Here is a 25,882-nt window from a genome sequence, read left to right as displayed (position 1 = left end):
ATGACGTCGGGGGAGAGACAAAAATATACAAAAGAAACACAAAAACTCCCAAGCGAGAAATTGAAGAGTCCAAGCAGCCAATTAGTGCCAGGCGCACAACACGAAGCCCCTCGTCACGGAAGCGTTTGTTCCCATTCTGGTTCCACATCGCTAAGCTTAACTTTAAGCTTCCTGATAGTTCGCCTTAGTAGGCTGGTGGCTGTGAGAATGAAGAGGATCGGCGGGCGCCTCTTTCGGAGTGGGGAGGATCCGAAGGCTGGGATGAGGCGTGCTCTAGATTCTTACTGATGAATGGTGCTTTTTGTTGCCGAGCCCGAGTGTTTTGTCATGGGACTCGTGGGAATGAAGTTTCCAATGATTTACATTGCGTTAGTTCTATATGTGTGTATTTGCTGGCAACTTGGCAGCCTTTTTCGTGTCTTGTCAATTGTGAAAGCTTCGGGACTCGCCAGAGGTGACTTTCATGATTTGAAATGTTCACGCGGAGTAAGTTTATGGAGCTTGCTTTGGTGGCGAGCTCGAGCACGAGCTCCTCACTACAGCAAATCTCCAGCAAATTGCTGTATATAGTACGTACCGGCAATGCATAAACGGTATAGTTTCTAAAGAAGCGCGACGCTAAAATGCAGGAGGTAATTGCATCACACCGTCTCTATGTATCTTCGTACTTCCCTATTCATGAGTTAATACAATATGCTTCAAAGAGACCGTTGGAAGAACTCACCAATCCGTCACAGCTTCATCCCAGAGTCGTATCTCATGCTCTCTTGTTCCCGCATAATGTTCGACGAATTCATCCCCAAAAACCTCCCTTGCTATGCTTTTGGGTCTCATAAATCTCTCCGTTGCTTCCTTCAAGCTTTTCGCGAGCCTTACCCCAGGATCCGCCTTGCCGCCAACGTCCTGGCCCTTCCCAAGGGGCGCCTGCTTGATCTCCAATTTCTTTTCCACGCCTCTCCAGCCTAGGGCCAATATCGCAGAAAGCACGTAAAACGGGTTCGCATCAGCGCCTGGAACGCGAACTTCGAATCTCGTCGCTCCTGGTTTCGAGGTTGGTGGCGCGATTAGTCGAATTGAGGCTGCCCGATGCTCGAGGCCCCAAGATACAGTTACAGGAGCCCAGAAATTCTCGACCAAACGTTTGTAGGAGTTAATTGTTGGCGCAACTATAGGCATGATATCCGGCAGGCCCTCGAGCAAACCAGCAAGGAAATATCGCCCCATGTCTGACAGATTCTCGATATCTTTATATTTTGCTTCAGTATCTTTCTCTTCCCGTGCGAAGAGGTTCTTCCCATTTTTGTCGACGATCGAAATGTGCATATGCCCGCTGTTTCCTGGTAAGCCTTGCCTTGGCTTTGCCATGAAGCAAGGAGTGATCCCATATTTAGTAGCGACCGACTTAACAACGTATCTGGGGTTGTTAGACTTCCTTCCAAGTTACCAATGTGCTACTCACTTGAATAACCCAGCTTTGTCTGCCATTTGTTGGATCTCACCGAACGATAACGCCGCTTCGAAAACTCCAGGGCCACTTTCCGTATGCCATCCTTCTATTCCACAATTGAACTTCTCGCAAGCGTCGAAAATGCCATAATAGTATTCTTGATTATGTACGGGCCTTGTCAGACTGTACCCAAACATGCCCTCGGTCAGGGAAGGGAGGGTGTTGACTGGATTCTCTCGAAGGAATGTCACTGTAGAGGAGTTGTTCCGTTCAGAAAGGGGTGCATTCGAATCGGCGGGTGGTGCCTTGAATTGGAAGAATTCGTATTCGGCTGGGATGTATTAGCCGGGCTTGATATGCACGACCACTTGGAAGAACATACCTCCAGCCATTGCACCATAACCCTTCTCGTGCAGCTTGTCGACCGTAGTCTTAAGAAGACCTCTCGGGCATGCACTTACAGGCTTTCTTGAGTCCGGGTCAAAGAAGCTGACTAGGAAGAATGGCACATCATCTTCCCATGGTATCCTCCGGAAGCTGCTGAGATCTGGAATAGCAATGAGGTCGTGGTATCCATTATCTGCGTTGCTGATCTTCAATTCTCTGAAGTAGGTCTGGTCGTGCATATCCCATCCGAAGATGACCGAGCAGAATCCGAAGCCCTCCTTGGCAATTCCCAGGAACTTCTTCTTCGAGATCAACTTCCCTCGCAGTATTCCATCGACATCAACACCTGCAAGCTTGACCTTGGTGTCGTTTTCGAGAAGCTTGGGCAAGGACCCGATTGTGACCTCGTCCCCCTTCTTCTCTGACATGATGTCCTGCGGCTCGGTGGAGCGGGCGAGTGGGGGAGATACAGTTTGGAGACTCGAGAAGGTGAGGCTCGGCAAGAACTTCCAGCTCCCTAGAGTTGGTCGATTTGGCAAGAATCGATCCTCGAAAGCTGTAGAGAGTCTCGAAAATCCGTGTGTGCCCCTTACGAAGCTGTTCTGTCAACGAGTCCCCGGTCGTATGTCATCGAGGACAGAGGGACGACGAGGGGACGAGCTACGATAAGAGAGAGAGAGAGAGGCTAACAGGGTACTGGGAAGGCTGGAGCTACCCCGGTCAGCACGGACGGAAGGCCAATTGGCGACGAGCATTCCCAGCCCGCACGCCGCACCTTTGTCATCCTGGATCTTGGTCGTACGAATACAAAGGACTCCGAATCTCCAGATCTTGGTGTATTTGTGCAGCGTCAAGCTCCTTCAGTCTCGTGACAAAGCTCTATGCAACGCCGCACAGCGCCAGCAGGTGGCCCAAAGCCCTGCTCGTGAATGCCCTCCCATCTTCGGCATTTCGATACGGATTCGGATAAGGCCTGGCTGGTCAAAGCCCGACGCGTGACCCGTTGCCCGTGGTCGTCCGTTGATACTCGCTGCGTGCCACATGTTGACACATAGCAACCGACCAGTGCAACAAAAGCTGAGCACGGAATTGTCCAGTAGCAGTCTCGCTGATGGCTCGTGATCTCCCCTTTTGCGCCGCCCGGTGATGCATGAGCGGTCAAGAAGGAAGCGGTGCTGCCGGCACTCGAGCTCTTCCTCTCGGGAGCGAGCTTAGATAACGAGCAGCACCGTTCTCGGACCAACTGACACATCTCCTCCACACCAGATGGTGTCTGTGTCATCAACAATTTTGCCGTAATTTGCCTTCTTCTTCTCCTTCCTCTGCTCGGTCTGTCCTCGTTCCATCTCTCTATGATCATTGTCGCTTCTTATCGCTTTCATCCCAGCAAGCTTCGTAAGTTTCGTCTCAACTCCTGGTGCTCCATTGGCACAAGCGGCCTCATAAGCGAGCATTCCGGATCAGCTTTCTTTCTTTCTTTGTTCGGTCATGATATCACGGGAGAGTCGCGTTGGAGCAAGCAAGAGCTGATTTTCCACTTCAGAACACCTTTGAGAATTACAAGAAACTTTCAAATCCAAGATGGGTGACGACACCGCGAACAGTTCCCGCAGCAATAGCAGTGGCAAAGTCCACACTATCAACAGCTTTGGCATGGGAAGACTCCACCACAAAAATGCTATAGTCACTGGAGCTGCTGGGTACGTTCTCTCTTCACTTCGCTCCTGCTAGTACCGCATGCTTTGGTCTCTTTCGCGCTGGCAAGTGTCGAATATCTCCACTCGAAGGGCTATTGGCAAGTCATCGACCGTACACGTGATATGTTTTGCGTCACCTCCGTTTATTCAACGCAATGTATACCCATACAAGTGGGCTCCACAACTTGGAAAGTTCAGTGCAGTTGCGAAACACTTTGTCTTCCACCATAGACGATCCCTTTTCTTCAAGATGATATCATGAAAGCTCGCTGACCTCTACATAAGTGGTATCGGCCTCGAAACATGCATTCTCTTCGCCAAAGAAGGTGCCAATGTCCTAATGGCAGACATCTCTGCTCCAGCTCTCGAGAAAGCTTCTGCCAAACTTAAACAGTTGGTACCATCTGCCCACAAGGTTGAGATTCAGGTAATCATCCTGGCGTTGAATATAACGATGTGCAACTGACAAATTAAAGGTCTGTGATGTCTCTAAGGAAGCCGATATCAAAGCTCTAGTCGAGCATCTCGATTCCTGGGGTGGTGTTGATATCATGTTCAACAATGCTGGTATCATGCACGCTGACGACGCTGATGCTCTTGATACCCCTGAGAAGATCTGGGATCTCACTCAAGCCATCAACGTCAAGGGTGTGTGGTTCGGTTGCAAGCACGCGATTATCGCCCTGCGCAAGCACAACAAGACTAAAGGATCTATCATCAATACTGCTTCAGTTGTTGCATTGGTCGGCTCCGCTACTCCTCAACTTGCATATACAGCAAGCAAGGGTGCAGTTTTAGCCTTGACCAGAGAACTTGCCATTGTCCATGCTAAAGAAGGCTTCCGCTTCAACGCTCTCTGCCCAGCTCCTTTGAACACTCCTTTGCTTCAGGACTGGCTTGGTGACGATCTACCTAAGAGACACCGACGAGAGATTCACTTCCCAACGGGTAGATTCGGTGAGGCTATCGAGCAGGCTCAAGCTGTGTTGTTCTTGGCAAGCGATGAGGCGAGCTTTGTCAACGGCCAGGTTCGTATTTGTGGTTCCCTTGAATTCTCGAAAAGAAGACTAAAATCGCATAGGATTTCGTAGTCGATGGTGGTCTAACGAAAGCCTATGTTACTCCCGAAGGCATTCCACTTACTGCACCAAAGAACAATGCCCTTCTCTCCGAGCAAGTCGATGCTATCCGAGGCACTGGTGTCCCGCATGAGTAAATGAATGAAAATCCTCCAATGGTGGATGAATTGGACTTTTGGGCGGTCTAGCATTGATATTAATTCTGCACATAGAACGACTTCGCGATTTTGAGCTTCGGCATGTCCCTTTTGCGAAGGCGTTCGGAAAGGTCATGGATAGTTCTGATTTGCAATGCAATGAACTATTCTCCACTGGCCGTGTACCCAGTGAAGGACTTTTAGCCCCACTGGACTGGACCACTCGGGAGATAAGACTTACAATCGCCTTCAAATGCCGAGCAAGTGCTTGGCTGCCGACGTCACTTCTCCACAGGGATCGGTGCTTGGAGGAAAGAAACTTTTTAAGCCCATTTTGTCTCTTGGCACAGAAGAAATTTCGCTTTTCGCTGTGACTGGTCGTTTGGATGCGAAATGACTTCAAATGTCCTAAGCCGTCTGCCCTTGGCTCTCTCGGCAACGGTTTTTGATAGGGACTTGTCCCCCACTACCAAGGCTAAGGGGTGGTGGTTAATGATATTTATCGTTGGCTGAGCCTGCACAACAAAAGCTATCTTTTCTTGTTGCTCTTGGCTGTGACGAAATTCTTATCGCGGAATCAAAGTCTATAAGTGAGTTGCCAATAAGCGGATTGTTGCAACGAATCAGGCATTTCATAATATGAGCATTTTCAATTATCCCCCATAAGTCTCATTCTTCCCTTCTCCTAGCATATTTACAGCATCTGATTCAATCTTTTCTCCTGCTCGGAATAATTGCCTGCATTCAATTAGTGCCAAAGTTTGGTTCTCCTTCCGTCATTCCCGTGGAGGGACGTCCCGCATTTAGTTCCCCCGCGATCTCAAAGATATCTGAAGAACGTACAGTACCTAAGAAGGTCATTGAGAATATCTCTATGGTTCACTTCTCAATATCCAACAAAAATGGCACCATCCAACGAGGCCAAAATGGCAGTCAACAGACCACCTAGCAATGATGCGAAGAGCAGTAACCCCGACTCTGACGCTGCACTCCTCGCGGGTCTGTCCCATCAAACCAATATCCAATGTTGAAAATTGTGCCTAATTTCAAGTAGATATGGGCTACGTCCAAGATATGAAGCGCAACTTCTCCGTCTGGTCTGTCCTCGGCGTCGGTTTCTCCCTGACAAATTCCTGGTTCGGAATTTCAACCGCTTTGGTAACAGGCATCAACTCAGGCGGGCCAGTTCTCATCATCTACGGCATCATCTTAATAACGCTTATATCTGCCAGTGTTGGAATCTCCCTCGCAGAACTGGCGAGCGCGATGCCGAATGCAGGAGGGCAATATTTCTGGGCATATGAACTTGCTCCTCCGAAATTTGCGAAGTTCGCAAGTTATCTGACTGGATGGTTTGCATGGGCTGGGAGTATCTTTACTTCCGCCAGTGTGGCGTTGGGACTAGGAAGTGCAGTAATGGGCTGCGTGAAGCTGTTTCGTCCCGAAATGTTCGTCTCTTCCCCTTTTGCCTCGCTTATTCTTCGTATAATGACCAGAGCACAGGACAATCCAACGCTGGCACATCCTCCTCGCCTACGTAGGTGTTGGGGGAGAAACCCTTTCCTATTTGCGACTGTTTCATGAGATTTTCTTAAGACAATGTCCCCTCCTGAAACAATCCCATGTTGAGCAATTGCTGACTCCCCCGTTACCTAGCTCGCCATCAACACCCTCTCCTTCCTCTTCAACACCCACGGCCGCCTGCTCCCCACCATCGCCACCCTAACCCTCTACATCAGCCTCCTCTCATTCCTCACAATCCTCATCACCATCCCCTCCGTCGCACCCACCCACCAACCGCCCTCTTTCGTCTTCGCAACCTTCACAAACAACACCGGCTGGTCCTCCCCCTCTATTGCATTCATTGTTGGCCTCATAAACACAAACTGGGCCTTTGCATGTCTAGACTGCGCCACGCACCTCGCGGAAGAAGTCGCCAATCCCTCACGCATGATCCCGATCGCGATCCTCGGCACCGTCGCCATTGGCTGTGTAACCTCTTGGACATATAGTGTAGCAATGTTCTTCAGTATCCAGGACTTGCAAGCGTTGCTCGATACTAAGACCGGAGTCCCGATTCTTGAGCTGTTTTATCAGGCGGTAAGGAGTAGAGGCGCGGCTGTTGCTTTGGAGGGATTGATTCTGGTGACGGGGATGGGCTGTTTAGTTGCTTCTCATACGTGGCAGTCGAGACTTTGCTGGTCTTTTGCGAGGGATAATGGCCTCCCGTTTTCCGGATTCCTCTCTCAGGTAGACGATAAACTGGGTGTCCCGTTTAACGCCCATCTCGTATCTTGTCTCATCGTCTCTGTGCTGGGGTTTCTATATCTGGGGAGCGTGACGGCGTTTAATAGTATGGCTGCTGCGTGTATTGTGCTGCTTTATGTCTCTTATTCCATTCCCATTTTTTGCTTGTTGGTTAAAGGGAGGGAGAATGTTAGGCATGGACCGTTTTGGTTGGGTTGGGTTGGTAAGGTGGCGAATTGGGTGTTGCTGGGTTGGACGGTGTTTACGTTTGTTATGTACAGCTTTCCTCCTGTTATGCCGGTGAAGCTGGGAAATATGAACTATGTTTGTGTTGTGTATGGTGTAGTTTTTGCTGGGGTTGTGGGGTGGTGGCATATTGAGGGGAAAAGGAGTTTTAAGGAGAGAGGGGGGCTTGTGGAGGTCGTGCAGGATGAGGTCGTTAGATGATATTTTAAGCAGCTTGGATACCACAATTTTTGGCTTTTGGTTTATTCTTGAATTCGTTTCATCTGCTTCTACGAACCTGAGATGCCACATGACAACTTTTCGACAACACTTCATCATAACCCCCTTGTAAACCCCTCAAACTTTGACATCCCACCCATCAGGAAATTGTGGCCCACTCCCTTTCATCCCATCCCAACCACCAGCCATCGTAGCAACTGCCGATAACAAGCTACTTGCACTCGGGAAATACGGCGTGGCAACCCTAGGCCCACCGATTGGCATCCCCACATCATTAAACGGAAATTTGATATTAAGGAGATACTTCACCGCTACCTCCTTGTCCCCTAACCTCACACTATTCATCGCCAACATCAGGAAGTCCCATCTAAATAGCCGCGTGAAATCCTACACCTGAGAGATCTTTTTCGCTGTGTTTTGCATGATTGTGAGGTTGAACCCTGCGGAGGGAGGCAGCAGGCCATAGGTGCCGGACATGGCGGGGTGGTCGTAGTAGGATTGCGGATCTACCCACATGTTTGGGATTCCTTCGTAGACTGGGTAGGTGCCGTTGAAGTCTGGTAGGGGTGCGAGGTTGTTGAGTACGTGTGTCTAGTTTGCTGGAACAGGGAGGTGTTGGCGAGTTTTCCAGGTAGTAGCTACGGAAAGTCCGAAGCGCCAGTATGCGAGCTCGAAAGTTGGATTTATGGTGACGTTCGGGTTGGTAGACTCAGAGCCGGGGTACATGGGAGGCCCGAGGTCATAGACTTTTGTTGTGGTGTTCCACCATGCGTATGAAGCCATGAATTCTGCCGATTGTGTTAAGATCTTGTGCCATTTCTTGAGCGTCCCCTGGCTTGGGAACTGTCGGTATTCACGCTCGGCGAAGTAGAAGGGATGTGGCTGCTGCCAAATTAGAAGAGAGTTGATATCTCCTGGTACTGATCTTCCTGTTGGGTCGCTCATCTTTCCAGCGAGCCCCCGTATACCCCTGGTAACGAGCTCGATCTATCGAGCTGGGAAGAAACTTTTCAAAGATACCGGGAACCGAACGACCTAGCAAAGACCACTTGCCTCATATTACCCAATGTCCTAGATGCCAGAAGACCATCTCCATGTAGAACTTCCCATACCACCCATTGTTGACCAAGCCTGATTCTTGGGGCGTGTCTTTGCAGGCTTCGTTCACTGCAAGGTTGTATTGTGAGAGAATGATTCGGCGTTGAAGTTCCTTAGCATTCGCGTTATCTGATCCTGTGAGATCTGCGAAGGCTCCAGATTTCCAATAGTCACTCCACCAATCGGAAGACGAGCCAGCCATTGATTCTGCATCTGGAAAGTCCCGTCGTGGTGTGGGAGAGAAGTTCACCGTCAGGTCGAGGCTTGAATCGCCATCCTCCACGGGTACGAGGACATATCAATGCGTTGAGTTGGGAGGACGACTGATGGACGCATCTGTCTCCCACTTGATTGATGTATAGTATGTCGTCGAGCCAATATCATGACGAATCTTCGCCTGATTTTCGCTCTGTTGGAGGGAGGTCTTATGCAACGAATTCGAAGTCGAGTTCCAGATTCCAACGAATGGCACATCGAACTTGTTCACATCTGAATATGGGAAATCGAAAAACACTTCAAATTTGCCAGATTGAATTAGTTCTGAATCAATTTGGATGGATACAGTATCGGAATCTGGATCTGCGGCGACTTGGACCTGTACATCTGATCCCAGGACCGTGAATTGGGATGTTATGAGTCCAGAATAGAGGTCCAGTGTCTGAGACTTGTTGGAGAGGCTCTTTTTGGTGATATTGAGACTGGGGTCGAACCAGAATCCCACTCGGCCAAGGTTAAGTCGTTGTGGGTTTTGAGTGAGCCAACTTGAAATCACAGGCTCCGCTGGGTTTGGCTGATCATAGTTTACCAGGCGCCCATGAGTCCACATGAAGCAGTTAGCGATCCTTACCACTATTTGGAAATCTGAAGTGATGACAGTACCAGTCCAAGCCTGTGAAGGCAGACGGCGAGTTCTGAGCTGTGGCGTTTGGAAACGAAAAGTTGTGCCAGCCCCACGATGAAAATGTGCCGAAAGGGTAGAAGGTCTGCGGCCCAGTGACATCAACTCCGAAAGCAAAGTTGCCATTGCCAACCTGCATAGGTGTGGAATTTGAACTCCCATATCGAACAGGATTGAATTTTCTCACAACTGCCTGACGATCGATAGAGTGGACTACTACAAATCGCGTGGCCAGAGCCAAGGAGAGTAGTGTTTCGAACCTCATTTGAGTGCTGCCACTCTGCTCCCTTTCTCGCTCGAATTGGGAATTGTCAAATGAAGCTCTTCAACTTGCAATCTATTTGATAATGTGAAGTTGAATCTTTGCAAGACATTGTTATGAGATCTGAAGAAGGAAAAAGGAAGAGATATATCTTCAAGTGCAGAACTACGGCTCGGCCAACATTTAAACGACGTTGTGCATCTCTATGTACCTTGCCCATCCACTTACCCATCCCGTACCAATCATCCAATTTCGGAGAAAGGTTCCACTTGGTAGTCTTGGGAATTACGATCGTTGTCAATCCGCCTAAGCAGAGCTCGGGGATTCGGTGTAACTATAACGGCGAGCTGGTAAATCAGAGGACACTATGGGATCTTGGAAGAGTTGAGTGCTGATAAAAGAGGCGGGGTAGAATCGCGGAATGTCGGGGGAGAGGTTGAATCTGCGATTAAATAATCCTCGAATCGGACGAAATGCACTAAAATTTAGCGATACGCGCTAAAATATGGAGCTTTAAGGGTCGGACTTCGGGGCATTGGAGAATCTCCTTCTCACATACACATGCACATATACATACACCAATGTTTTTGTATTCGGAGAAAGCATCGAGTGAGTCTCCTATGAAAACGGAATTGCGGGATCACTTGTTACAATTATACGAAGGTAAAAAGCAAGATATAAATCAAAGCGCCAAAAAACCTAAGTACAGCGAGGACTCTAGTTCTTATTGGCATTCAGAACGTTCAATTGTAATTTTCGACGTTAATTTGGGTTGTTGGGTTCGGGATGGCAATGCTATTTATTACTTGGTTTTGTGCAGTAAGCGAAATCTGTACTCCTGAGTTACTCTCAGGATCGTGTTGGAATGATCGCCCAGGTCACAGGTCTTCCAATTGCAGGTATTTGTAGCGGAAAGGAAGTTCTTAGAAGATGCAGAAGCGTACCAGGACTTCTTTAGGGAAAGTTGACACTGTGCTGCGTTGAAGAGCAATCTGCACTTGCAGATGCTCACCTCATCGGCCAAACTCCAATATTCCAAAAGTTTAGGTACAATGGGTTCAACCCCGAAGTGAAGAGTGAATCTCTATGTTGAATTTTGTTGCAAGTCAGGACTGCACTGCAGAGGCCTCCCACCACTAAGGACATGAGTGATTCAATATGTTCATTTCTACCTCGTTCAAGCGAGTATTTACAGAACTCACAAAAGACGCCAGCGCGAAAAAGACTTTTCAAACCATGTCCCCCATGTGATGTTATTCCTCTAATCGAGCGGGATGCCCTCGTATTCAGCGAAGCCTAATGCAAGGTTCATGTTTTCTGTATTTCAGTTAGTCTTCGAGCATCGCTGGATAGTGGTGAATTGACTTACGCAAACACTGCGTGGCAGCCCCCTTCAACAAATTATCAATCGTCGCACAAACGACGACTCTCTTCCCAGAGCTATGTACACCAAAGCCACCAATCTCAACTCCATGCTTCCCGCTAATAGCCTTGACGCTAGGTGACTCTCCAATAACCTTCACCAATCTCTCGCCGGCATATCGCTCTTGATAAAGTTGGCGAATATCTCGGCTTGTCATCTTGTCTTTCAATGGCATGCTGATCGTGTGGTGAATACCCTGGAACCACATTGCTACGTGGGGAACGAAGGCAACTTCGACACCTAGCTGGCTGCTGATCTCACGCTCATGGATGTGGTCTGTTAAGCTGTAGGGAATGATGTTATTTGCGAGATTTTCGACGTCGTTCTTGGGGCTGGGCTTGGTACCTGCTCCAGAGTAGCCAGAAACACCAAAGATGGTAGGTTGGCCACCGAGGAAGGGTACTAAAGGAGCTATGCCGAGCTGTGCGGCTGTGGCATAACATCCGGGATTGGAAATGCGGGTGGCCTTTGCAATGTCGGATCTGTTGACGAGTTCGGGAAGGCCGTAGGTCCACTTGTTATCGAATCGATAATCAGCAGAAAGATCAACGATCACACTATTTTGTGGTCCTTTTCCTTGGTCGACGGCATCAACAAAGGGCTTGCAGACGCCGTTGGGAAGTGCCATCACCCAGCAGTCGATTTCACCCTTCTCTTCCATACGACGAACATCCTCGGGAGTCAAGTTCTCGTAAGTAATATCTCGCTTTTCGTAACCCTTTAGCTTTTGGCCAGCAAGCTCACGGGAGGAAACGTGACAAAGGTCCATGTTGGGGTGAGAATTAAGAAGGTTGATGAGAGCCTGTCCGGTGTACCCTCGGGCTCCAATCAACGCAACTTTAGCTGGCTGCGTATTGGAAGAGTTTTTGTTGCCAAAAGGTGGGTTGGGATTAGTGGTGGTAGCATATCCACGTGATGGAAATGGGAATGCGAGTGAACGAGGAGTGGTACGGGGTGTCTTTGAAACAGGTCGGCGTGCACTAGTTGAGAAGGCTCGTGCTTGTTGCATTTGTGGAGATGGCTGATGCATTGAAGCACTCATGCCCGAAGCAGCTCTGGCGGCTCGGTGAAGACGTGCTTCCAGGTTTGCATCGCCGAGCATAGCACGGCCGTACTTTGTGAACTCGGTCATGAGCTCCTTAACCTCATCTCCATTTTCAATGCCGTACCAGAACATGACCTCACCGTCCTTGGACAGACTTCCTTCAGCCTTGTCGAAGAACCAAGTCAAATTCTCATCATCTTCCTTGACAGTCCAGACGAGCTTGGGGTGATCCTTCTTGATGGCAGCAAAGACATTGTCAGCAACATTGGTCAGCCATCCGGACTTGGTAATTGTGAAGGTTGCCAGGTTTGCCAAAGATGTTTCCGCGCTTGGAGTCAAGACAATCGCCAGGGCATCCATAGGCTCATCGAAATAAGCCTTGAACTCCCGATTCTTCAGACCATCCACGTATCGATCGACGGTTGCCCTAGCATCGAGACCTTCGCGATCTCTGACAAGAACTTCCTTGAGCTTCTCAAGATCCTCGAATTGAGAGACGCTAGTAGAGGTGTTCAGCTTGTTTCCTCGTCGAATGAGAGTTCCAGCTCCAGTATCCGTGAACAGCTCCTTCTGGAGATCAGCAGGGTGAATAATTGCCACGCTGGATGTTCTTGGAAGACCGTCGAGCAATTGCTTGGTCTCCTTGATCTTTAATCTTGTGCCATATCTGCACCACCATTGGGACATCAGATAATCATATTCCTCGTCCAAGTTAATGGCCGAGATCTTCTCGTTTGTGTCAGCGTTAAAAAGTCCTCCCTTCTCCGAAAGGTAGACAATCTTCAACGGCTGAAGCTCTCGAGCAAGTTCTCCTGCTGCAACGTCTGCGTTGACGTTCAGCACCTGGCCCTCTGGTGTCTCTGCCATAGATGTCAAGATCGGCAGACATCCTGCGTTGATAGCTGCTTCGATTGGGCCCTTATCCACCTTGTTGATCTTTCCAACCAAGTTGTATTTCTCCTTGTCTAGGTAGTCCGCTCCGAAAACGCCGGATGTGATAGGTCGTGCCCGAACTCCCATTTCTTCCAACTTCTCAACCAGCTTGAGGTTCTCCTCTAGGAACAGCTTTCTTGCCACTGCCAACGTCTTGCCATCTGTGACCCGGATTCCTTCTTCGAACTGAGGCTCAACACCTGCGTCCTCCAAGAGCTTGTTTAGTTGTGGTCCAGCACCGTGAACAACGACTGGGAAGAGGCCGACATGGTTCAGAAATGCGAGTGCAGAGGTAAGGGATTCGAGATGTTCAGTTATAATAGCTCCTCCAACTTTGATGACAGCGAATTGCTGCGAGGAGACCGAGCTGAAGTGTGACAAGTACTGTTGAACTTCCCTCTTCGAACCGATATTGCTGAGCAGTTGTACAACAGTTGACCGAGTTGAGAAGTTATCCAATGCAGCGGATGCATAATCTCGTCTTGCTGAGAGAGCTACCGCCGTGGCAACCTTTGGTAGAGTTCGAGCAGAGGTTGAAGGGAGGCGGCTGGCAGCTTTACGTGCCCTTCTGGCAACAGCACCGGCTGTGGAACGCAGAGCCAGCATTTCGAGGATTATTTAGGAGTGGAGATTCGTATTGAGAGTCGAGGAGGCTCTTCTTCCAGCTCCTGCAGAGCAACGAAGGACGTTCGACGTTCCCAAACAGCTTCGAACGCTCGTTTATCTCATAGAAAAACGCGGGGAGAAAGGCACCGTTCTCGAAAATGGCGCACCGTTTCTGCGGGGAATTGTTAGCGAGTCACTTTTCCGTTAGCCTCAGTGTGTAGGAATATGATGGAAATGTTCGTCGGTCAAGGGCATCGTACCTCAAATGATCAATGGATTGATCACTGGGAGATTTTTCGACGTTCACTCATATCTATTGCCCTTCGCAGACCTAGCAAAACTGGTGTGGGGTTGCGAGACCGGTCGGATTGGCTGCAGACCCTGCTGCTAACTTTTCCACTGCACATGCGTGCGCAAAAAATGTTTTCACCTGATTTCTACTGAGGGGGAAGCCTCTGGCCACTTGCAATAGAGGAGGGATTGTTTAGCTGCATGAGAGTGCCCCGCGGTCGGTAAGGCACAATTTTCAAAACTGCGGAGCTCATGCGGCTTAAGAAGTCTTCCTTGCAAGAGACTTTCGACTTGGAGCTCGGGTTGCCTCTCAGAATCGTCTTGCTAGATGGACTAGAGGTAGTTCAGATATCATTGGTATACTAGAATGACGAAGCCTTGAAACTAGAAAGAGAGAAGAAAGGGAAGAAAACTAGAGAGTAGAGCCTATCATCACTGCCAAGATCGTGAAACTGTCGTGATATCTCAATTATTTCCACTTATCAGGTCCTACAATATACACCTGCCGTTGGTTGAGTGCAGCGGCTATGATCCATCTGTCGAAATTCCATGACAGGCAGATCAAGCAGTCCCTCATCAATGTATGTGACGCCCTTCGAGAAAGAAACTAGCGTAAATTCAAATGACAACTCCAGACCGCTAAACCATCGTTGAGCTTGCTCGATTCCAGCGAGTGCCGCAGAGAGGATCACAATCCAATGGATTCCACAGCACCAGGCAGACCAAACGTGCCCCTCAAGCCTTCCATCTACCATGCCTTTGTACCTTGCCTCCTCTACCACCGTTCCTCTACTTGTGTGTGGCGACAACTATAATGAAGGGATTAGTATAGTGATTTACAAGCAAGGACGGCATTTGCATACCAGTTGGAACAATGATGACGATGAGCAAGATGACGATGCCTCCAATCAAACACATTCGCATCTTCATGTCTGCCATAATGTTAGTACAGTGACAACTGGCGGTTGAACTTGTACAGACCTTTCCACCACATTTGCTTACGAACTCTGTTGGCACCACGGCGGAATCCTTGAGCTGATACAGCGAGGTTATCGGTCTTATCTTGGAGGGAGTCGAGGCGTTCTCCACGCTGTGAGACCTTGTTGATGTTCTCTCGCATTACACCAACAGTATCATCGATTTGCTAGACAAGGAGGTGTTAGAAAGATTCCTAAACATACTTGCGAACGCGGTCCTGGTATCCATGTGGTTGGACGAGATTGATCGTTGCTGGCATTTGCTGCGACCAGCCTAGATCTGGGCGGAAGGCAAGTGATGCGGATGTTGTATCCGGCGTTCTTGTCCTGGGTAGATATCCTGCTCAATTAAGCCCAAGCCTCCGGATTCCTGCTTCGCGATGGATTGCTCTCGTGTGCTGACGGTCGCGGTTTGGCACACCTATACATGATGGCAACGGAGGAACTCGAACCATCTGTAATCGACTCCCCCATCATAATTCCATCTCGGATTCAATCGGCAGGCATAGCTATCTCACAGCCTGGTTCTCCGGATCCCCGAACCCAATTGCTTCGCTGATTCTGGTGTGCATCGTGTCGCTGTCTTGGCGCGGAGTCGTCGGGTTGAGCAAAGGTCGCATCAAATCCACAGTCCATCGGTCAAGAGTTGGTCCAGCGGTATGTCTGTCATCTGCAGAAGGGATAGTCACTTACTGCTTGTAACGCCGCCGTTCTTTGATTGCCTGGTGCGGGTTGAGCGCCAGCTCCGCCAGCCGCTGGCTCAGAGGGAATGTATGGGTCATATGGGCGATCTCCGGTGCTTGCCATTGCGAAAGTATTGATAAGTTCGAGGAGTGTTGTTGCAGGAGATGGAAGTCGCTTTCAGAGTTTGGTTGTGGGAGTTGCGAAGATTGAAGAGGTGGTCTTGTGAGTTGAAGGGAGATGAGGTGCGCTACATGAGGATGGTTTGAGCTGGGTTTTGGAGGCGAAACGGCGGGAAGGTCCAAACAAAGTTGTTGCTGCCAACGAATGGGAAGGGTTTCGTTGACAAAATGGTCTTCCGTGTTTGATTTGGAGATCGTAGGGATATCACAAAAGCTTCGACGGATATATAAAATAGCTGCCTACTCTTTCCATGAGCCACAGCATACGCATTCATTCTCGCCGCCCACATCACGTGAACGCATTCGCGACCTGGAAATCTCAGCTCAGCCTGCCTCTTCGGACAGGCTGTGCATCAAAGTTGCGCAAAGGGTTAATAATCCAGTTATTGTGCAGGGGTCTGGCACTCACCGAGGTCGCCTGCGAGTCAGCCCTTCATCCTTCTTCACCCCTCCCAGAAAGACTCCAAATTTAGTATCGACTATGTCATGATGTCCAGCTCCATTCCAGTACATTGCGCAAAGGGGATCCGTCCCCTTCTTTCCAGAACTTCATTACTGCCTCCAGTCCTCGTAAGTCTTGGGCAGAGTAGGCATGATGGTGGATTTTATTCTTCTACGACATTGTACGCTCCTCATATCGTCCCAAGCTTCAATTGCCCAGATTCAACGTTCTTTTTGAGAAGTTTCATACTTTTGTAACTATTCTTCCTGGGTGCGAGATCTTGGTTCGTATTTTTTAGACCATTCTTTCGAGCAGAGTTAGTTCATGATGCAAGGCCCGCCAAAAACACCAGGTTTGCGCCTTCCTCCTCAAGAGCAAGGACTCCATCTGCCATCTTCGTTCTTTCTTCCGTGCATGCTTTCAATGCAATAACGAGCAAAGATTGTCTGGCATTTCTCTTCCATTTTATCACTCTACTTTCGTTTTGGTCCTTCGTCCTTCGTCCTTCGTTGCTTGGCGCATCCAGACGTCACTTTTCAGTTTTCCACACTACCATCAACGATCCGCTTGCGGAACACTCGTTCAACAACGATTACAGATTGGAACCCAAAGTATATTCTTAAGAGTTCCAGAGTCGGAGGGGAATATATCATTCAAAGAGTGTATACTTTATCCCAAGTTTTGGATTAGGGGCTCGTTGACACAGATTGCTGCCGAGCAACATCAACGTCATCGCTCCGGGGATACCGCCAGTATCTCTAAATTTCCTGGGGAATCACATTCCTCCTTCGAGACGATTCTAGTGTCGCGATGAGGTTACCCAAGGTCACGGCCAGTGTGGCAATAGCGTTGTTGGCCGATGGTCGAGTGGCGCAAGCCATAAACCTTGACTTGGGCTCTATAGGTACGTCGTCACTCAGACTCCTCTAAAAATAATATTCAAATCTAACAATTTTCCAGACTCTATAAAATCCGCCGCGAGAACAATCGCATTCGACATGATGAGCTTCTACAATGGTAACACCACCGGTAACATACCCGGAAATCTCCCAGGCCCATACTATTGGTGGGAAGCTGGTGCTATGTGAGTTCATTTCGTGGAATTTCTGTTTGACTTGCTGACATTTCTTGCACCAGGTTTGGAGCGATGATCGATTACTGGTATTATACTGGGGATACAACGTATAATGACATTACAACCCAAGCAATGCTTTTCCAGGTTGGACCGAACAACGATTATATGACCCCCAATCAAACGAAGACAGAGGGGAATGATGATCAAGGATTTTGGGGATTGGCAGCGATGTCTGCTGCTGAGGTTAATTTTCCCAACCCTTCTCCGGATCAACCTCAATGGCTCGCGCTTGCACAAGCCGTCTTCAACACGCAAGTGGTTCGCTGGGATGATACATCATGTAATGGAGGTCTCAGATGGCAGATCTTTACATTCAACAACGGCTATACTTACAAGAATTCGATCTCCAACGGTTGTTTCTTCAACCTTGCTGCCCGTTTGGCAAAATACACTGGCAACGATACTTATGCTCAGTGGGCAGAAAAAACATGGGACTGGATGACCGGAGTTGGGCTTTTGGACAACAGCTACTATGTCTACGATGGTTCTGACCTGACCATCAACTGTTCCAACGTGAACCACCTACAATGGACTTACAATGCTGGTGCCTTCTTACTTGGGGCTGCCAACATGTACAACTACACGAACGGAAGCTCAAAATGGCAAGAAAGAGTCAACGGCATGGTAAAGGGGCTCGATGTTTTCTTTCCAGCAAATAACATCATGCAGGAGGTGGCTTGCGAGAACAACGGAAAATGTGATGTTGATCAACATTCATTCAAGGCCTATCTCGCTCGATGGATGGCAGCAACCACAAAGATGGCCCCGTTTACATACGATGCCATCATGGCCAAACTTACACCCAGCGCACAAGCTGCGGCTCAGCAATGTAGTGGCGGCAACAACGGGAGAATGTGCGGTTTGAAATGGCAATCAGGCACAGCTTGGGACGGCACTACTGGAGTTGGGCAGGAGATGGCTGCTCTCGAGGTCATCCAGAGCAACCTGATAGCTCAAGTCCGCGGGCCCGTGACGAACTCCACTGGCGGTACCAGCAAAGGAGATTACTCAGCTGGAACAACAAGTGTCAGTCCCACAGCAATTACTCCAGCTACAGAAGCCGATAGAGTCGGAGCTGGCTTCGTCACTACAGTTGTACTAGCCTGTTTCGTCGGCATGGTCTGGTGGATGATCGTATAGCAAGGAGCATGGTTCGCTCCTGTCGAAGTTGGTATGTTAGGCCGGCCGGTTGGAGATGGTAATGAGGTGAATTCTGCATAGAAGCGGTTCAATGGACCTGGAGTTCGGTTTGGGAGCACACTGGTATATTATTGGGAAGGGGTTGAAAAGGATTCTGAGATGGATATTTTTGGGACCTGCATAGCGAGGATTATTACAAGAACTGGAGAAAGAAATGTGATCGACGACTAGATCAATATCCTAATATCTTCTCTCAACCTTTTGCGTACAGATAAAACCTCCAAGTTCTCCTGGCCAAGCAAACCACCGGCTGGAGGCCCAAGAACACCATAGCAAACCCGACAACACCACTACCGCCACTGGTCGATGCCAAGACGTCATGAAGTTGACATGGCACCCCCAACTTCTCTCCTCTTGTAAGAGAATAATCAACACTTTTACAAGAGAGTACTAGAAGTAGAAATGGAGAAACGGTATTACTGGCATGCTTTACAAGAAACGGTGGCAAGGTATTGGCATGGCCCTCGATCGGCATGCCAACAAACTCTACAAATTTCTCTCCCACAGAGCCGAGGTAGCTGTTCTGATCTAGATGAGAACAGAGAAAATCGGGCTGCACGGATCCTCAATACTATCAAGCGCACAGATGATCCATGGTGCGGCTATGAACAGGCTTACTAGATAGTGTATTCGTACCATATTATCGAAGACTGCGAGTCCCTTAAAGACACTCGATTCACGTACCTGGGGGCGAGCTATGTCAGAGATGCCAAGCTCTTCCTTAGAGACATAGAGTTCATACCCAAAACCGTCAAATTCATACTTGCTGCGGATCTCGCAACATAAAGTCATGTGACTTCAGAGTATGTGCCCCGTAGATAGCGCAATGCTGTTGCTAGACGCTGGGTCTGCTACAGTACGGAAGTAATAGTCGGACTTGACGTTGCGCTAAAGGGGCCCTTCCCTTTAGTCGGGGAAAGCGAGTTGTCCCGGGAAAGCGAGTTGTCCCGCACCACACCAAAATTTCTATGCAATCGCAGACACTTGAATTGCACCATACAACCAAATAACCCTTAAATTAATGCGCAATTAAGGATATAATCTCTCATTACTCTAATGCTACAAAATCTGCATTTTGAGCTATTGAATCAGTCGATATTACTGATCTAGGTGGTGAAGAATACAGAACCACCTCCTCCCTACTAACCCCACCATTTATACCCTCTCGTGCCTCCTCTACCTCCTTATCTGATCCCCTAGACTCCTCTGATATTGCCCGTATATATAATTGACTAAGAGGGTTCCCCTTTACCCGGTGAGCTTGTTCAGATGCGAGTATTGCAGGATCGATAGGGATATCGGTAAAGATTGCGGGATCTTCGGCCTGTATACGATCGAATTCAGCTTGCTCCTTAGCTACCTTATCGTAAAGTGATTGGTACTTAATTCGAATGGCTTTAAGCTCGCTTTCCGTAGGTTCGGTTTGGGGATCGCGAATTGGTATTAGGAGCTCGGGAGGGATAATTGTATCGGTTCCAAGGACTTGCTTCCTTGCTTGTACCTCCAGATCTCTCACTCTCTTCTTCCTCTCTCTCTCTGCCGCTCGTACGGCGATTCCTACTCTTTTGAGAGCTTCCTTTTCAGCTAATTCAGCCTTTGCGAGCTGTCTTTTAGCCTTCTTTAGCTCCTCCTCTGCTGCATTCCTCACTTTAATCTTCTTCTTTTCCAGAGCATCAGATGCATTTAACCACCCCCCCCTTTGGAAACTAAGCCGTGCGTTTAGCTTAGCCTTATGACGTTTAACCTGTGCCTTGCGAGTATTCTGGGCATCCAGCTCTTGTAAACTTCCAAGTATTAGGTGGTTCTTGGTAGCCTTGATCGTAACTGAATACTCTTTGCGAGGGGAGGAGCTTAAAGTATCCAGAATCTTGTCGTTGAGATTATCGAGCCGTAGAACGCATTCGTTATATGAAGAAGGAGGTTTTGGAAGGGTAGGTAATTGGTATTCGTAAACAGGAGCAGGAGCAGGCGTGGTAAATCGTACGTTTTCTGCGTTTTCTGTATCCGATTCAGTTTCCGATTCAGATCCAAACTCTAGAAATTAAAGGCCAGTGTCTTTCCTTCTCTTTTTACTATACTTCTTGAGCTTTCTCCGTACTGCTTTGAAACTGACAGGCCAAATTCCAGCGTTCTGAAAGGCGTATTTAATCGTACGAATAGTAAATGTCTTCTCCCGTATTCCAGGAAGATCGCGAAAGAAGTACTGGATATTGTATTCCGGCTCGTACGAGCGAATTGCATTCATAATATTAACCTGCTAGTAGTGTTTCCATTCCCTAAAAATACTAATATCGCATGGTTAAAGTAGGTAGGTTTGGTAAGAGGGGAATTGGACGATTCGTATCTTATTAAACGTAGCTTTTAGGATAAAATCGTCCGCTTAATGGCAAGTTGCTCCGTTAATCAAGAGAATACGCCATTCCTTATTAGGACCGCAGTTATTATGCTTGATAAAATGGTCTAACCAAACCATATAAATGCCCTCGTTCGTATATCTTATAGGAGAGACTATAATAACCTTATAACCAGTCATATTTTCGTAGAACCAAGAAACCATAATCATAATTCCAGGGATAATTACTACCGGAGGAATTGCCTTGCCATTTACAGATATATACTTAATTATTATAAGAGACATGCGATTTTCTGGTATTCCTGTATATATCTCCTTGATTCTAATTAGAACCACTACTTCCTCTCCTGCAGGCATACAAATTCGTACTCCTTTCTCGTCCATATTATATATCCGATCCCCATGGCATATGCCAGTTTCTTCTAATACCGGACGATATTCAGTCTCAAACTAATTGCGGAGGCTCTATTCGGTATGGAGATCGATATAGTGGCTCGCAATAGGCTTCGTCTTAATCGTATGGAGTTCTGGAGTACTCTTTAGCTATTGAGAGAACCATTTCCAAGATGGAGCTGTCTTATTATCCTCCGTTCGCATCCACATTATACAGTTATATATCATTTGCTTTGTAGCTCCTTTCCCTCTATTGATCGCGTATAATACCGCGTACTGAATCAATGCCTCGTATTAATCAGGATATAAGATCTTGTTCTGGCCTCCCTATTATACTCTCGCTATTCCTATCTTCTTCCTCTCTCTCTGCCACGCTTTCTTTACTATATCTTCATTTCGTACGCAACACGCACGTGCCGCAGTCGCAGGAGTCTCTTCTGGGTTAGCCTTGAGGAATTAAATAGCTTTACGGAACTTATCTCTCTCTGGTATATCGCGGAGGAGTGCATTATTGGGGAGGTTACTTAGGCGAGCCATTGCTGTTGAATTTGACTGATTTTCAGGGTGATTTGGGCTGGTGGTGATCAAAATAATTGATTTTTACTATGGGTGTTCCATACAAATTGGAAAATTTTGGGATCGGTGCGGGACAACTCGCTTTCCCCGACTAAAGGGAAGGGCCCCTTTAGCGCGACGTCAAGTCCGACTATTACTGTAGAACGCGTCTCAATGTCCTTCCGAGGCTAATCAAATTCGAGATTAGCGGAATAAGCGAGAATCGTTGAGCATTAGAAGAGGTATCTTTTGAGTCGCATGCTGAACGATATCAGCCTTATCTATACGCGTTGAACTCGGTTGAAGAAATTAGAATTACTCTCAGTTTCTTAAGATCAAGTTTTGGTGGCGAAAGGATCTGTGGTTGCTGAGTAGTTCTCGGTCAAAGTGAGCTAATTTGAGCTCGAGACGAATCTAGACAGCCGTAGACAGCCTAGTTCGATTTCGTTCTCTAGCAGCACTATCCCTCCACGCTTCTCTACCACGACCTGTCCCCTCTCTCAGACACTCTCCAACGCTGCCTAAAAGCAGAATCGCCTTCCAGCATCCTAATATAGCGGAAGCACCTCTCGAGCCATAATTTTCCGCGAAGAGCACCTCCTGGCAGACCGAGCAGCATGGCCACCAATTTTCCGCGGAATCATTGGCTCTCCCGGCCCCAATGGCAGACAACTAGATGGCATGGGTGGAGGAAAGTCTGCGTTGTAGGGCCGTCTACAGTTGCAGAAGCTGGTGTCGATTATACGTTCGCTGCGATTGGGGTGAAGAACTTGGATATCGATTGATTACTCGAGCAATTGTGGGAACGTGACGAGTACCATTGGGCCGTTCGCTGTTGATAGTGGCTTGGTTCAGCGAAAGGAGGGTATGGCTACGGTCAGGATACATAATACGAATATGGGGAAGATTATTTATTCCACATTTCCAGTTGTGGATGGAGAGGCTGCCTCGAGTGGAGGGTTTGCGATTGATGGTGTGGCCGGGACAGCTGCGAAGATCAAGCCGGCGTTTATCAATATAGCGTCAGCATTGGCTGGCCTTGGTAGGGTTATCTCATGCTAATGGTGTGTAGAGGCTTGAAGACTGGCAAGATGCTTCCGACTGGGAATATCACAGATACCTGTGAAGGAGTGGAGGCTACTTGCGTCGATGTTGGGAGTCCTTGCATTTTTATACAAGCCGAGGGTGTTGGTATCGCGGGTACAATACTTCCGGATGGGGTCGATGCACATCCAACCCTTCACAAGACACTCGAATCCATCAGAAGGAAGGCAGCCGTGGCTATGGGAATCTGCAAAGACGAAGCCTCAACACCAGGTTCGATACCAAAGATTGCTATGGTCTCATGGTCAGCCTCACACAAACTTCTGTCTGGCGAGACGATCCAGGGGAATACGATAGATCTGGTAGTGAGGGCTTTATCCGTGGGCCAGCCTCATCGTGCTGCCCCTATCACTGTAGCCTTGGCTACAGCTGCTGCGGCCAACCTCAAAGGCTTGACGGTTCATGCGAATGTCTCTGGTGAGAGGGTAGATTCGGATGTGAGTACAATAGGCCACTCAAGTGGTAAGATAACGGTTGGTGCCAAGTTTGATGACAGGGGTTCTTTGACACATGCTACGGTGTTCAGGACTGCTAAACGGCGCATGGATGGGTTTGTATATTTGAAACGAAATGGCCTTACAGTCTAGACTAGAATGTTGAGAGGATTCCACGAATCCACACCTGCTGGTAGAGAATACTGTGAGAGTCTCCGGCCCAATGGAGATTAGGTGCCTCGAAAGATTCATTCTAAATATAGGGATCCACAAGTAGGAACGGAGAAGTCCTCCTTACCAAACAAATTAAACTTTCCAATAGACTGGTTATTTTGTTATAGTGAAAGCTTCTGAATCTCACTCTGATTGCCAATTGGTAGAGAAGGATTTGAGCAAGGAAAGTGAAGCGAGCTGGTGGAGAATCCCCGCGTTCGCCTCACCTTCCTTGATAAGAAAGGAGGAGGAATACTTGGAACAGACCGACATTGACGCACTTGAGGAAAATACTCACTGCTGTTACTACATTTCGGTTCAGTTACCCACACAGTCTTTGGCTCCAATACTCCTGTACGAGTGTCTGAGACGTCCTCATTCTGCATTTCTGCAGTACCTTGACCATCCAGCAGCGCTCACGGAGCTGTGACGCGATGGCTCCTCCACAGAACTTGCTGGAGGTCCTACGGGAACGCACAATTGTGGACTGTGATACCATGGATGCAGACGGTGGTTGTCCCCTGAAATATTCTCGTAGCTTACACTGACAAGTCCTAGTCGCCGAGAATATTGGGAAACCAGTTCAATTTGCTGACTGCACCTCGAATCAGGTATTGCATCTCAAACTTAACCCAACGTTATTTTGAATAACTACTCACTGAGTGCGAAATATTCAGGCAATTGCTTACTTTGAGCTTCAAAAACCCAAGCATAAGACAACTCTTCGCGAATCCAGACCTTTGGCCACTGCCCTGGGATCAAAATACCCCAATACTCCAGTGAAAGAACTCTTTGTGGAGATTTCTGTAATTCTTCCCAGAGCAATGAAGTAGCGCCAGATATAGTATTCTGATTTTGTTTCGATAGATGGTCAAACTGCAACTCGAAATCTCGAAGCATGTCACTGGATTTGTTCATGTTCAGACTAACCCCTACTACTCGTATGACACTGTGAAGACTGTTAAGAATGCCGAAAGTACAGTTCACTTCGAGGAACTCGGTATGCGAAAACCAGCTAATGTATTGCAGGAATCGTGGAACATTTCAAGCTTCTGGACAACACCTTTGATCCAAGCCGAGTGTGCATCAAGATACCCAGCACGTGGGAAGGCCTCGAGGCATGCCGTTTACTCGAATCGTCTGGTATAGCCACGTTAGCAACGACCCTCTTCACCATTGAGCAGGCTTGGATGGCTGGCGATGTGGGATGCGAATATATCGCTCCTTACGTGAACGAACTGAAGGTCCATTTTGAGGAAGGGTGAGTTTCGTTACCCGTTCCAAGGCAGCGGCTCACATTCTACAAGATTCGTTGACCGCAACAAATCTATGGACCTATGTGTTCATGCACATCGCTTGTACAGTGCTAATAAGGTCAAAACTAAGGTCCTTCCAGCCAGTCTGACATCCATCGACGAGATCATGGCCCTAGATGGTGTTGATCACATCACGATCTCACCTCAATTACTTCAAGAATTGGTTCGAACACCAGCTTCTGAGAAGACCAAGGCTTCCTTGTTCGATGGTGAGATTGAGGTACCTCCGATGCTTTCTTTTACGAATGAAGCTGAGTACCGAATTGCTTTCACCCTGAGTGGAAAAGGAGAAGGAGAGCGTAAATTGACGCAGGTAAGTTGGCTGATGTCTGAGAGGTTATGGCTGATTGTTCATCTAGGCTATTAATATCTTCTGTGAGATGCAGACAAAGCTTGAGGCGATGATGAATCAATGAATCAGCAGTGGCCATGTTGAGACACTCAAGACTGGAGTGTGTTGGTAATATGTACGTTGTATTTCTCGAGGCTCATACTACCAGAAATCAAAAAATCCAGTCTCCAAGAGAACACTCGCTGTTGATTCCCGCCTCCCTTCCATGTTTCTCCCTCCAGCAAGCCATTAATAATATCCGAGATCTCACGCCGCGCCGATCCTGAAGCCCCTTAAGAATTCATTAGTACATCAGCCATTTTCTCTATTTTAGCCCAACTCACCCATCGACAAACAAATTCGCACCATGTACCAAACTCGTCCTGGGACTGGTGATCAGCACAGCAACATCTCCTACTTCACCAAACTTGGGGCTTCTTTCCTGTTATTATTCGAGTGCATTCCAAGCTTCGATCGGCACTCCGCCTGCCCTTCCAACGATGGGACTGAGGAGGCAGGTTAGCAGGAAACCTGGAGAGATGGCATTAACA

At 48.1% G+C, this 25,882-nt stretch overlaps 9 protein-coding genes across 9 annotated transcripts; 4 read left to right on the top strand and 5 right to left on the bottom strand.

The window, feature by feature from the left end:
- Nucleotides 1-641: 641 nt before the first annotated feature.
- Nucleotides 642-2,262, bottom strand: K444DRAFT_640206 (glutamine synthetase-like protein; the record flags this gene model as incomplete). The annotated part of the gene is made up of 4 exons (XM_024884471.1): nt 642-672; nt 725-1,414; nt 1,460-1,778; nt 1,830-2,262. The coding sequence occupies 4 exons, from the start codon at nt 2,260-2,262 to the stop codon at nt 642-644; spliced, it is 1,473 nt and encodes a 490-aa protein (XP_024742118.1).
- Nucleotides 2,263-2,473: 211 nt separating this feature from the next.
- On the bottom strand, nt 2,474-3,292 carry K444DRAFT_174184 (uncharacterized protein). The gene has a single exon (XM_024870762.1). The coding sequence runs from the start codon at nt 3,192-3,194 to the stop codon at nt 2,685-2,687; it is 510 nt and encodes a 169-aa protein (XP_024742117.1). The 5' UTR covers nt 3,195-3,292; the 3' UTR covers nt 2,474-2,684.
- Nucleotides 3,293-3,415: 123 nt separating this feature from the next.
- K444DRAFT_624832 (putative 3-oxoacyl-reductase FabG) lies at nt 3,416-4,747 on the top strand (the record flags this gene model as incomplete). Its single annotated transcript, XM_024882453.1, has 4 exons — nt 3,416-3,534; nt 3,817-3,958; nt 4,008-4,559; nt 4,613-4,747. The coding sequence occupies 4 exons, from the start codon at nt 3,416-3,418 to the stop codon at nt 4,745-4,747; spliced, it is 948 nt and encodes a 315-aa protein (XP_024742116.1).
- A 926-nt stretch (nt 4,748-5,673) lies between these two features.
- K444DRAFT_581220 (choline transport protein) lies at nt 5,674-7,463 on the top strand (the record flags this gene model as incomplete). The annotated part of the gene is made up of 4 exons (XM_024877739.1): nt 5,674-5,746; nt 5,802-6,195; nt 6,251-6,284; nt 6,404-7,463. 4 exons carry the CDS (start codon nt 5,674-5,676, stop codon nt 7,439-7,441), a joined length of 1,539 nt encoding a protein of 512 aa, XP_024742115.1. The 3' UTR covers nt 7,442-7,463.
- A 587-nt stretch (nt 7,464-8,050) lies between these two features.
- K444DRAFT_624830 (uncharacterized protein) lies at nt 8,051-9,720 on the bottom strand (the record flags this gene model as incomplete). Its single annotated transcript, XM_024882452.1, has 4 exons — nt 8,051-8,446; nt 8,523-8,820; nt 8,905-9,277; nt 9,405-9,720. The coding sequence occupies 4 exons, from the start codon at nt 9,718-9,720 to the stop codon at nt 8,051-8,053; spliced, it is 1,383 nt and encodes a 460-aa protein (XP_024742114.1).
- A 779-nt stretch (nt 9,721-10,499) lies between these two features.
- On the bottom strand, nt 10,500-14,195 carry K444DRAFT_581218 (bifunctional acetylglutamate kinase/N-acetyl-gamma-glutamyl-phosphate reductase). The gene is made up of 3 exons (XM_024877738.1): nt 13,985-14,195; nt 11,087-13,896; nt 10,500-11,034 (listed from the first exon to the last, which is right to left on the bottom strand). The coding sequence occupies exons 2-3, from the start codon at nt 13,722-13,724 to the stop codon at nt 10,979-10,981; spliced, it is 2,694 nt and encodes an 897-aa protein (XP_024742113.1). The 5' UTR covers nt 13,725-13,896; nt 13,985-14,195; the 3' UTR covers nt 10,500-10,978.
- A 140-nt stretch (nt 14,196-14,335) lies between these two features.
- Nucleotides 14,336-16,136, bottom strand: K444DRAFT_581214 (synaptobrevin). The gene is made up of 4 exons (XM_024877737.1): nt 15,686-16,136; nt 14,997-15,159; nt 14,879-14,947; nt 14,336-14,824 (listed from the first exon to the last, which is right to left on the bottom strand). The coding sequence occupies exons 1-4, from the start codon at nt 15,797-15,799 to the stop codon at nt 14,805-14,807; spliced, it is 366 nt and encodes a 121-aa protein (XP_024742112.1). The 5' UTR covers nt 15,800-16,136; the 3' UTR covers nt 14,336-14,804.
- Nucleotides 16,137-16,695: 559 nt separating this feature from the next.
- On the top strand, nt 16,696-23,789 carry K444DRAFT_650134 (glycoside hydrolase family 76 protein). The gene is made up of 8 exons (XM_024885620.1): nt 16,696-17,201; nt 17,258-17,381; nt 17,435-17,615; nt 17,847-18,458; nt 20,945-20,949; nt 22,491-22,637; nt 22,701-22,955; nt 23,006-23,789. Exons 1-8 carry the CDS (start codon nt 17,108-17,110, stop codon nt 23,622-23,624), a joined length of 2,037 nt encoding a protein of 678 aa, XP_024742111.1. The 5' UTR covers nt 16,696-17,107; the 3' UTR covers nt 23,625-23,789.
- An 82-nt stretch (nt 23,790-23,871) lies between these two features.
- Nucleotides 23,872-25,557, top strand: K444DRAFT_173996 (transaldolase). Its single transcript, XM_024870761.1, has 7 exons — nt 23,872-24,194; nt 24,243-24,295; nt 24,362-24,490; nt 24,552-24,660; nt 24,714-24,945; nt 24,992-25,313; nt 25,360-25,557. The coding sequence occupies exons 1-7, from the start codon at nt 24,119-24,121 to the stop codon at nt 25,414-25,416; spliced, it is 978 nt and encodes a 325-aa protein (XP_024742110.1). The 5' UTR covers nt 23,872-24,118; the 3' UTR covers nt 25,417-25,557.
- Nucleotides 25,558-25,882: the final 325 nt, after the last annotated feature.

This window comes from Hyaloscypha bicolor (assembly GCF_002865645.1).
Source record: "Hyaloscypha bicolor E unplaced genomic scaffold K444scaffold_16, whole genome shotgun sequence".
Classification (NCBI taxonomy): domain Eukaryota; kingdom Fungi; phylum Ascomycota; class Leotiomycetes; order Helotiales; family Hyaloscyphaceae; genus Hyaloscypha; species Hyaloscypha bicolor.
The sequence above is the reverse complement of the archived record's forward strand: the minus strand, read 5'-3'. Positions and strand labels throughout refer to the sequence as shown.